The following is a 12,714-nucleotide window of genomic DNA, read 5'->3' as shown; positions in this document are numbered from 1 at the left end:
TGATATGAAAAACTATTGGAATACTAAATTAAAAAAAGTTCTTTGCAACCGTCGTTCATCATACCATAATCCAGAACAACAACATGACCACCACAACCACAGGTAACAGTATTCAACATATTCAACTTAGTTCATTGTCAGTACTCATATTCAACAGTAACATAACCACCACAAATGATTATAATTTTGTTTCATCATCAACGGGTTAAAGGAAAATATTATAATTCATACCCAATTAGCAAGTCTAGAGAATCAAATGGAAAAGAAACTTGTGCAATCTGATTTCACTATACTCATATATATTCATATTCCTACATTTGTCCACTAGATCTGGATCAAAATCACAAATTTCATATAAATGGTTCCCAAACTAAGAATCATTCAGAATTTTTTATTCAGATTTCGTAATCCATTTGACTAAAAAGATATAAATAAATTAGTGAACAAATTTTTGTTTTTGCGAAAACAGCTAGTAAAAGAAAAGAAGTAACAGAGAAATAGCAAGCTTTTATACGAAAACAGTTAGTAAAAGGCCCGAGAATGAAATTCTCTCACAGATTATATGTTCGTACAAAAAATTAGCTTGATATTCCATGATTAGATCAGGGATTTCCAGACTATGAAGACTGGCTAAATTACCACATTTTCGATCTTTTTCTAAATGATAAGATATCGCATCGATCTACAATGAGCATATGAGCCACCTTGTGATGTGACATTAAAGTATTTTTCGAAGTTAAGGCCATTCACCATGAGAAGGAAAAATTCCGTAGACCATTCACATCCATGTTAAACCACGATGAGTGGCTTCATCTGATGTTTTGCAAGATTCCCAAAATTTGTCAAAATCACTTCTCCACTACAGTATTAACATCATCTCACAGTACAAATATACTAGTATAGCATGACCTGTAGCATGACTCTTCTTCATGCACAATGAAAACAAGAAGCTGGACTAGAAAATACAAATAAATAAGCTAAAAATGGACCCAGACTCAAAGTTAAAACACCAGACAAGCACTGTACAAAAAGCCTAAGTGTCATATCCAAGTATCGTTTGTCCTTCTTTTACAAAATGTATACAAACACGGTAGCTAGAGAAACTAACTGTCATATACATGAGCAGAAGCTAATGAGTAGGCAACGTTTATATGAATTAGTGGAAAATGAGAAAATTTATCCAACTGTGTCAGGTCATCAACTCCCGCAAAGATGAAGTAATCATGTTACCACATGGTCACTAGGTTATACAAACATCCAAAGAAGAAAAACGCCAGAGATATTATCAATGAATTCAGTACTTTGTAGAAAAGGAAAATAGAGCTAGACCAAACATGTGAAATCATTGTTTTGTTTGACCAATACATTTCCCTACAGAATGAAATTAAGATCGACTATGTCAGTAAGCCTCTTCTTGAAGATTTTAGGGAGGTTTTTGATTATGAAATCTGTACGCTAGTTGTGAGTTCGGAAATTGATCAGGATGACAAGGATCGTCATAAATAATGAGAGAAGAATGATTATGATTCTATTCAATTGTTAATGCTCCAAATCTAAAACCTAAAATGAAAGTCAAACACAACAAAAATATACTGTAGATTACTTACCAGATCAATTGACACCCAAACAATAATCAACAAAAACCCAATAAAAATTGAAGCCATATTTAACAAAAAAAAAAAACGAATCAAAGATTACCTTTAAGTTTGTAGAGCTCCTTCCTTCTGCTATATGTCATGTGCTTCAAAACCCTAAGAAAACAACAAAATAAAGATCTAAAACCTAAAAGAGAAAAATCGGAATCGAAGCAAACCTAAACGAAAATTCGAAGCTGAAATCAAACGAAAATCGCAAATAAAATCATCTACTTATCTCTCGCCTCTCTGGCTCTCTCTTTGTTTCCCCAAGAAAGCGAAGAAATCAATCGAAGAAATATAAAGTCAGGAGGTTACTTTGGGAATAAACACAAAACTAAATAGAATTCTAGGAATTACTGGTTAGTCCTAAAATGAGAGACCCGTCTAATGACTAGTCCAGTCATAAAATGTTTTTAATCGCTGGTCCAAAAACATGTTTTTGGACCAGAAATTTTATCTCCTAGTCCACCCCACGTGTGAGTAAAATGATGCCTAGTTTTTATATTCCGAAAATAACCTTTTCTGCAATAAACATACAAGAATAGAGGATAAGAAAGTATTTTCGTTCTTCTTTTCCTTTTTTTTCAACAGCTCGGATCCAGTTTTCTCTCTGCTTCAGTTGGTTTTCTTCAATTTTAGATTTTCGATTTTAAATCCCCAGGTAATTTCTATAAACCTCTTCTCCATTCCTTAATATTTGTTATGCTTTTTGAATTTATGTTTGTTTTTTTTCAAAAGAAATCATGATGAGCAGCTCGATTTCATGATTTGGTTGTTTTTTTCATTGTTTTCTTTCTAGATCTAGTAATTGTTATCATTTTTCTATGATGTACACTGTTCAATTGCATGATTTAATCCCATTTTTGTTCGTATTTAATATTTTTATGTTGATTTTTGAATATGATTTTGAACTGTGCTACTCTGTTGATTAGATCATCTTATTCTTTTGTTAACATATCATTTTGATTATATGTATGATTTTCGTTCTTTCTAGATTTACAGAAAATCACAATTTCAAATATTTTTCTAGATTTTATGATCCGTACATATAAATATGTACTATCTTTAGTATGGTTTTTTGTGAAATTTGAAAAAATATGGGGATTTGTGTTTGGTGGATGGGAAATTTAGGAATTTGTTTGTTTTTTGAAATTATTAAATTTGGAGAGAAATTTGTAAGAAAATTGAGAGTAATGGTATGTGATTTGAGATTTGTGCAGTTTGGGTAAATGTGTGTTTTTTTGTTAATCGGAAATTTTGGATTTTGAGAACTAGTTAGTTATCACTGCTTATGAGAAAGCATCCATAGGAATCATGATAGTTCAGTAGCGTTCTGAGTATACATATGAAAGAATATCATTTAAATATTGTACTTATCTGTAGCGATTTTGCGGTACATATTTGTATGCAATGATTTCACAGTACACATATGCATGTAGTGATTTCACAGTACATGTTTGTCTATAGTGTTTCACAATACATATTTGCTTGTACTGGGGGGATCTCTTCTATTACATTGACAAATACTTCAAAGTTAGTTATTATAGCCCAACTAATAGCTATTAGACATGTTCGTACTACATATTGATATGTATTTTAGGTAGGATCATATAATACAAGGGTTTTTAAACAGTACATATCAACCATGAACTAGGCTTTTTAGCACTACATATTAATATGTACCGTAGGATATTTCCACAATACATATTTTCATGTACTAATTTTCGCAATACATATTTCCATGTGCTGATTTCGCAGTACATTTTTTCCTCCCAGTAAGGTTAGTTGGTGTTCTTTTTCTTATGATTAGAGCTCACATATTCATGCCACCTATGCCTAATGAAATTTTGTTTATCAGGTGTTATGAGAGCATCACTTTGAAGTTAATGTCTACGTGATTATACAAATTATGTCCAAAATTGTTGGTTGAGTTCTTAAAGGATGTTGTTTTCTTTTTTCTCTAATTGATTAATGTATTATTACTTGCAGGCTATTACTAAACCAGTTACAGATGAATGTGCTCTCATTGAAGAAAATGCGGAATTCATTTTCGGCAAGTAAGCCTCACACCATTCTCTGACATAGCTATAACTATGTCATATTGTTGTGCATATACAAGCATAAACTAGGCTTTTACCCAGTAAATAATTAAGACCTGTTAACGGGGGTCGAGGGGGCAGCGCCCCCTCGTAAGCAAGAAATTTAGTTAACTGAATAGTATCTTTCAAGATCCTACTGGTTACTCATTTACTGGTATTGGTTGTATAACAAAAGTAAAAGTAAACTAGTTTTCTTCAGTACATGTGTATATGTACTGTGATATTTGCTAGCTTTTTTCTCACTATGTATCGATATGGATTGTTGGCTCTTGAGTTTAAACCAAAGCTCCTTATTTTTATTGTCTCACTTGATAGTGAAAAACTCAATGTCTACTCATGTACATGTGAGAGGCCATCTTTCTGAGTCTTTTTTTTTAATATTACATAGGCAAGATAAAAAAAAAAGCATATGATCATATTTGGGAGGACAATCAAAAACTTTCTGGAAAGGTTTTATTAGATGTGTCACATGGTTTTAGTTTGATTGAGGTTACATTTGGGTGGACCGTTTATTTTCTAACCATTTGTGGCTTCTTTTGCAGTCTTACTTACTTGAATTTGTTGACGTGGATGAGAATCAAATAGCGCAATGGAACCGTAGAACCCCTCCCCTCAAGATTTTGGAGTCACCTCGAATGGACGAAGAAGCACAATAACTTTGTCTATGAGAATCGTCATTTGTCCCCAGAAATGCCTAATTAGTTGCAGTTGGAAGAAGAAAAAATTAACCATACATCCATCATAGCTAGCTGACTACCTCCCATCCTCCCAAACCATACCTTTGTCTATGGTGGCAGACTAGCAGTTGAGGTTAGCAGACTTGCAAGCATTAAGGTTGAGAGACAGACTGGAGGAATTATCACATCAAATTAAAAGGATCTGATACTCGGTATATATCGATATGTATAATATGGTTTAACTCAGTACATGTGGATATGTACTGGGTTTTAACTCACTACATGTCGATATTTACTAAACTTGGCTAAATTATATAGTTTTTGGCAGAAATTTCTTTTGGCTCTAGGTTACTACAGGAAGATATGTAATGCCATTATTTAAGGCTTCATAAATTTTTTTTAGTCTCTTATATTAAGTTCATACGACTAGTATGTTGTACTATAAGAAGTATTGAAACACATTCAATTTTTGTTTTGCGAACTCTTCATGTACTAATATAATTCTGAGTTTCAGTCCTGTTTTTCTTATCCTGTTAAGTTTTACAGTACATGCATATATGTACTGCCTGTACTTAAGGCTTCATACTTTCATTTTTCCAAGTATTCATGCTGATTAGTTTGTTGCAAAACTATAAATATAAACTAACAATATTAGACAACGATACAACACTGCAAATAAAAAAAATGGAATCAAGACATACTGCACTTTATTTGTGATGGGCATTCAAGCACCAAGCTATTCTTATTACACAACAAAATAATGGGAATTCAAGCACCAAGTTGTTCTTATTACACAACAAAATACGGGTAGTACATATCAATATCTATAAGGTATTCACAAAATAATTTATACATACTAATGGCCATTGTTAACTAATTTTCCAGTATAGGGAGATATCTACTCTTGTCTTGTAGTGTTGATACCAAAAAATTATGAATAAGTTCCCATAAGACGCCTTACTTATCATTTGCAATTGCGCGTCAGTCAATTTTGGTCTTCATTCTTAATCGTATTCACAAGAATATACAACCCCTTAAAACTAGATATGTATATTCTCCTAGGGTCTTTTGTAGGTGCTTTCTTATTCTTTTTCGTATTCTTCACATTACCTGCACAAACAAGTCATTTATTTCAGTATAAATGGATGTATATTGTAATATAAGAGTAGATATCAACTGTTAAAAACATATTGTTGGTATTCAAGCATCACAAAAAAGGACCTTTCCATCAGTACATATAGATATGCACTATTGGATATATAATGTCAAAAACATTTTGCTTGCATTCAATCATCAGAAATCAGTATTTTACATAATGTAATATATTGTTGGTATTCAAGCGTTAGAAACCTAAGTAACGAAGCACAAGAACACTTTTATTTTTTTTTCTTTTTCAAGGTAGTACATATCTATATGTTGCATTATTGACAGGTTTTTCACATGTCAATATGTAGTTTCAATATGTTAATATGCTACTTATTGACCACTACATATTTTTATGTAATTACTCCTGTAATTGTTATTTTTCTGTAATTACTTCTGTAATCAGCAGTTTTTCTTCTAGGGATTTGTATGCAGTACATATTGATATGTCCTCAAAACACAAAAATAGAAATGAAAAATGAATGACTTAAAACTGAAGAAGCAGAGAAGGATTTTTTTTTTGAACCATTTACTTGTAATTCTTCCAAAGAGAAGCAACATCCAATTGAATCTGGTAGAGACTTAAACTGCATCATCAAATAATCCTCATTAACTACAACAAGTATTAGACATATATGAGCCAAAACACAATAATCCAGTATTAAACAGTTATGAGTAACAGGAAAACGAATCATAAAATCATATCCAAAATGAATCTCCATCAGAACAACTATGTCAATCTTATACGATTTTTCGTTTAGATCTGATTTTTTTCAGTTGATTTTGTGATGGTTTCAACGGATTTTTGTAATGATTTCATCAAATCTAGGGTTTTGTCGTTGATTTTTCTTTTGTTTGTTGATGACCGATTAAGAAGATCACTTGAATACGATGAGGTAGAAAAAAAATGAGAGGAAGTAACAGGGAAAAGTTGTTTAATGGAAGCATTGCTGAGAGAGGTTGGTTCTTTAGTATTCACACGTATAATAAAAAGGGTACTCGGGTCTTTTTGCAAAGACCAGAACTTTTTTGGACCTCCTATTAAATGTTTTTTCTGGATGGACTACAGACTAACCCGGGTCGGTTTTTATGGACTAAACAAGAAATTCCTCAATAGAATTTCGAAAAATATGGGCCTGGGAGGAATTTTTTCAGGAAAACTGGGTGCGCCCATGACATTTAACGCACGTGGGTTTCAGGGTGGAAAAAAACATAAAAACAGGTTTCACAGTAAATTTCACGTTGAGAACGCTGATTTTGGGCATACCAAAATCTTTCAAGGCATATTCAATAAAGACAAAAAGGGTTGTCAAACAAAAGTTTGGATTTTTGCTTCATGGTTCGGCGAACCAGGTTTAGGTTCGGCTGACATCTATGAGCCGAATCAACCAAATGATGAACGGTTCGGCTCACTGAATCTGTTTACAACATGCGCCGAACCTATAATTTTCAATTCTCACCCTTTTGCTACACACTAGTTCGGCTTACTATGAAACTTTCATAGTAAGCCGAACAACATCTTGCATAGCCCGGAATAAGAAAATTAATGGTTCGGCTTATATTAATAATAGCGTATAAGCCGAAACCTCTAAATGTTTAAGGTTCGGCACATAATTTCATTATCGTATGAGCCGAACATAAATTTTTTAATTTTTGGGTTAAAATATTGAGTGTGGTTCGGCACATATTTAGAATATCGTATAAGCCGAAACATGTAAATGTTCATGATTCGACACATAATATGATTGTCGAATGAGCCGAACCTTGCTATTATAATTCTTTTCTAGTATTTAACCTTGTGATATTCTTTGTATATTGTGGTTGGACCCATGGAAAATCAACCTGATCCAGTAGACATGATTCACGAGGATACCAAGGATCACTTCCAAAATGATTTGGTATGTAAGAACTTTTTGAGCACCTTAATGTTGTCGGAATATTCCAAGGTTTTTCTTACAAATTATTTGTTTTGGAATGAACGTAGACATGGAAAACTAATTTCGAAGTTCTTGATTGGCTTGAGGAAAATGCGATGAAGGTAAATTGTGTACTAGTTAAAGGACAACAAAGCCGATGGGATCGGTTTGAAATGATTTGTGAGCGTAATGGAACCGACGCTAGCAAGGTTGAAAAGGGTACCGTATATGTTGGGAAGACCGGGAGAAAGAATAGGACGAAGACGAAGAAAATTGGGAAATGGTCATATATCCATACCTACATCCAAAGAACCACATTAAAAAAATCAAAGGAATTGAATTGATAGAAACAAGTTTTACTTGGATACATGAAAGTAAGAATAAATTTTGCAAACTCAAAGAACTGTTCGGCTTATATGGATCAAGTATTATAAGCCGAACCAAGTAAGTAAAAAGTTCGGCTTAAAATATTTTATGGTTATAAGCCGAACCATACTCTGAACTCCCAAAAGTTACCTGGAGCAAAGTGAAGTTCGCTTCGATGTTTTTACTTGTCAACCTAGACGCGGTGGCAAGTTGGTTCAGCAGGTAAGCGAGCGTGGCCGTTCCCCAAGCAAACTTGTTACAAGTTTGAAGGTTCTTTACCAATTGAAGATAATTAGCATTTACCTTGTTTCCGATAGTGTCGGGAAAGATGTCTCTACCAAGAGTATAAAGCAAGTAGGCAGTTCCGGTTTGCTTCAACTTGACGGGATCCATTATCAACAAACCTTGTGTTACTCTTTCCTTTGTGTTCTCAAACTCCTTTTTCAAGTTAGTCAACTTGATCATCTTATTCTTTCTTATTTCTGCCACCTGGTATGCAAACGGTATCGACATCTTTAACTGATCGACAAAACTCCAACTCAGTTTTGTGTGAACCCCAACCAAGAATTTCTTGGTACAAATTGTATAGCTCATCCCAACTCATGTCATAAAAACCAGCATCCACACTTACACCCCTTGCTTTAAGGACTGTAATCTTACTAGCCTCATCAGGAGTGATTGTCATCTCTCCAAAAGGTAATTGAAATGTGTAAGTTTCTGGACAAAAGCGCTCGGTAAAGGCAGAGGACGACACACTATCATATTCTTTATGTCCATAATTGATGATAGGCCATAAAGCACTACGTTTTACGTAAGCAATCACCTCATGAACCTCTTCATCAAGACTCCATTCCACTGCCCTCTGGTGTCTCAATACTCGGAGTGCACGGTTGTGATCAGGAGTCTCATAAATTTTCCTCGCCCAAGAATCGGCATAACCAATCAACACAGTTCCTCAATCTTCCGGAAGACCATGAGGCAAACCATCTGATCGAGGTGTAATTACGTCATCTTCATCAGGAATGTGTAAACCAGTGATCCGTCGATCATCATCGTCCTTCTCTTTCTCGGGTTCTGCCATCTTCTTACCTTTCATGTCTTTCTTGGGTTCCTTGGGGTTGTGTTTCTTGATGAACTTCTTCATGTTTTTCTTGATTATCATCAACTTCTTCTTGTCTTCCAACTCTTCCTTGTTCAGCTTCTTCTTCTAAAATGTCTCCTCTATCTCCCGCTCCCAATCTTTTCTTACCTCCTCCTCGAGGATCGGGAGTTTTAGAAGTAGAAGGTGTTACCTCCATCTTCTTCCTCTTATTAGCTGCATTAGGCCTGACACAAGTATGAAAGTTAGAAGTATGCTTTGAGCAACAAAGGGATACAAACTATATGAAATATGGATTTGAAAAGCCAAAAACTTGTCAACAAATAAGAAGGCTGGGTTTACCCGAAATAACACATATAAGCCTAATCATGTCTTGAAATTTTTATTAGCTTACACAGAGAATGGATCGGCTCATACCACAAAACAATTATAAGCCGATCCTATATATTCGGCTCACAACCGATACTGTCGAATAAGCCGAACCTATGATTATGAACTCAAACATGTATTCGACGCAACATGATATCATATAAATAAGCCGATCCTATACACTTGTAAAATTTATGGAATTTTAACAATGATATTCGGCGCAACCCTAATACTATCGAATAAGTCGAATCTAGACTTATGAATTGAAACAATTATTCGGCGCAAAATGGTGTCATACAAATAAGCCGATCCTACACATGAAGAATTCATGAATTTCAAACAACATTAATCGACGCAAAACTAATACAATCATACAAGCCGATCCTAAGCATATACAAAAATTCTGAAATTCAAACAACATTTATTCGGCACAAAACTAATACTACCATACAAGCTGATCCTACGCACATGCAAAATTTCTGAAATTCACAAAACATATTCGGTACAAAACTAACACCATCGAATAAGCCGATCCTAAATATAAGTCTCTGTGTCATTAAGTTCGGCTCAAAACGGATTTTAGATTTACGCCGAGCCGTTTATATGCACTTTCAGGGTTCAGTTTCAAGAACATCTCGGCGCACATCTAAGATTTGTTTTGCACCGAACTATACACTGTCACCGCCGCAGAAACATGATTTTGACGAATTAAATCGACCAAACCAATCAAAAACATCAAATACGAGATGGATTTGTAGAACTAACCTTCTTATTCTCATTTCCGGAGTTGGTTCTTCTTCAATCTCTTCTTCCGGTTGATTTTGTGGTTGATTTTAAGTATGTTCTTCACTCTCTAAATCTTCTTCTTCGTCAATAGGTTGTCCAATCGATCGATTTGAACGAGATACTGGCTTACGACGACCAATTATATAGATGAGTTTAATCGTCGACTAAATTTTCACGAATCGAAGATTAAATTTCCGCGATGATACGATGAAAAAAAAGGAAGAAGAAGAAGGGTTCGGCTTGTTGTGGAGGAGGAAGAAGAAGGGGTTATGAAACTGATTTTAGGTTTATTGATTATAGGTTTTTGTATTAGGGTTGGGGATAGATTAGTAATTTAAAGGATTTAAGGGCATATAGGTAATTAAACTACCCCATAGAGTATCCTTATAAGGTCACCCAAATTAGAACCGGTGCTTTGTATGCCTAGGAAGATTTAGGTATGCCCAAAATCAGGGTTCTTTCACATTGGCCAAATAAATCGCAGTTTGATGCTTGCTCTGATATATTTACGTTATAAGCCCAGACCCATACATCATATCACGTTCGACTATTATCCTACGCGTAAACTTTCAGTGTACCACACTTGTCATATAAGCAGAGCTGCAGTTACATTGTAACAAACTAAAATCCAGTTGTTGCGTATCTTAGTATAGTTATTGCGAGAATCCGTGTCTTAATGACGCTAAATCCGTGTCATTGCAAATGGTTATTTCTTTTAAAGATTCTCTGGCTTTAATGGGGAGAGTAATTTGGTGAGTGAAAAATGTTGAAATGAGAATGATGAAATTCCAAATTCTGGAAAGAACTGAAACTTCAAGTAGATAAGCACATGACCAGCATTGTGAAGTTTATGCTAATGCGTTGAAGAGGTTAGTCTTGCTTTCTATTTATTCATTTTGACACTTGATTGTTGTTGTTTTTTTTCCGGAAAATTGAAGGTTAAATAGAACCAATTTTTCAATTTGTTTTTTTCTGTTTTCAGGAGGTCCATAAATTCATATTCTATCTTGTACAAGAATCATGGTTCAGAAACGGAAATCCGAAGGGCGGAGAGATTCCAAAAGGAGAGGCGGGCACTTTGAATCTTCGGCTGATGAAACAGGTAGTGGTTCGCGTTCTTTCGCAGAACCAAAATTGTTCAAGAAGCATAAAGCAGTTTTCAGTCATGTGCCGCTTTTAATTGAGGAACCAAGCAAAATGAAGTGTCACTCAAAACAAAGGAGTCTGAGAAGTGAATCGAGTAAGAAGAGCCACAAACTAACTTTCAAAGAGGTGGGAGAGGAGAGTTGCAACAGATTTAACCTTTCTGATGCTCTAAATGAAAATCGCAAGTTCATGAAGTCTATACTGCAGGAACTCAAAGTCGGTAGAGAGAAAATGTTAATAGGGCTAAGAGAGGAGATAAGAAAAGTTGGAGAAAGTGATAATGAAGATGACAATGGTGTGGCACAGAATCCAGTGAGCTTTGAATGTGATAGACAAGAATTTCAAGATCAGAATGCTACTAAGAAAACAACGTTGGGATCTGAAGAACCAAGAAAAATGAATCTTCACTTTACATTTGAAAGAGCGGCTGGACCGGATACTGAATCATGTGAGAAGAGAGACGAACCGTCGAATGAAAACAGTTTTAACCTTTGTGATTCTCTGAACGAGAACCGCAAGTTCATGAAGTCTATATTGGAGGACCTCAGAGTAGGTGGAGAGAAAATGCTGATAAGGCTAAAAGAAGATATACCAAAAGTGAGAGTGAACGATATTAACGAGGAGGAGGGTGTTACGGCGCATGAGATTCCAGTGGAAGGCAAGAGGAATATCACTTGTGATGAAGGTGCTGAAAAGGGGAGGCTTGCGGTTGCGGATTCACTTTGTGACCCATCCATGGATACATGTGTTCATCGTGAAGGCTTCTCAAGGGATAACAAGGAAGAGTTCGAAGATTATTCCGATCAGACAGATGATGCAAAAAGGACCGAAACGGGGTTTCACCATCTTCAAGTTGGCCCTGGTAATTTACACAACCCTTAATTAGATACTTGTTTCTCTTCAATATGATACTAGTTTTTCATTAACTAGCATGTACTACATATATAGCAGACCGATCGATCAAGAGAATGTGTAGAAGCTAGCTTATGTACTGCAAAAAAAAACATATTCGGTTGGTCAGTGAATCGGCATGGGATTGACTTAAGCTAGCTCGTGTCCACATGGATTTTATATGTGTATGAGCACAGAACAGACAAATATTGTTAACATGAGAACTCACTTTCTGAATGAAAAACTTAATTTATGAAAATGTAGGAATTACAGATTGGTACTATATAAAATTGTATTGCATGTATGGTTTAAACTAAACTAGGTAATAGTATCCGAGTCTCATCATGAAAATTCGTCCTTCAATTACAGTAGGTGGTCTTCTTCCGGCAATGAAATCATAGCTAAGTTAGTTGTGATGCTGCATAACTTGAGTAAAATGATGCATCCGGCATTCACATATGAGTACTCTTCTAGTTCTATTCAAATGCTAGCTTTACGCATGATATTAATGCATTAATAGTAAGTGAATCAAAACAAAGAAATCCCAACTGCATTTCATGTCCCATTTATATGACTTAGCAGCTT

The 12,714-nt window shown here is 34.9% G+C and overlaps 1 protein-coding gene and 1 long non-coding RNA gene across 2 annotated transcripts; both read left to right on the top strand.

Annotated features, from left to right (window-relative positions):
• Window positions 1-2,238: 2,238 nt before the first annotated feature.
• Window positions 2,239-4,584, top strand: LOC113273400. The gene is made up of 3 exons (XR_003322379.1): window positions 2,239-2,298; window positions 3,627-3,694; window positions 4,279-4,584. It is a non-coding gene; the product is annotated as an uncharacterized LOC113273400 (long non-coding RNA).
• A 6,234-nt stretch (window positions 4,585-10,818) lies between these two features.
• Window positions 10,819-12,352, top strand: LOC113273399. The gene is made up of 3 exons (XM_026523129.1): window positions 10,819-10,961; window positions 11,075-12,100; window positions 12,187-12,352. The coding sequence occupies exons 2-3, from the start codon at window positions 11,113-11,115 to the stop codon at window positions 12,219-12,221; spliced, it is 1,023 nt and encodes a 340-aa protein (XP_026378914.1). The 5' UTR covers window positions 10,819-10,961; window positions 11,075-11,112; the 3' UTR covers window positions 12,222-12,352.
• Window positions 12,353-12,714: the final 362 nt, after the last annotated feature.

Source organism: Papaver somniferum, chromosome 4 (assembly GCF_003573695.1).
Source record: "Papaver somniferum cultivar HN1 chromosome 4, ASM357369v1, whole genome shotgun sequence".
NCBI classification, from domain to species: domain Eukaryota; kingdom Viridiplantae; phylum Streptophyta; class Magnoliopsida; order Ranunculales; family Papaveraceae; genus Papaver; species Papaver somniferum.
The sequence above is the reverse complement of the archived record's forward strand: the minus strand, read 5'-3'. Positions and strand labels throughout refer to the sequence as shown.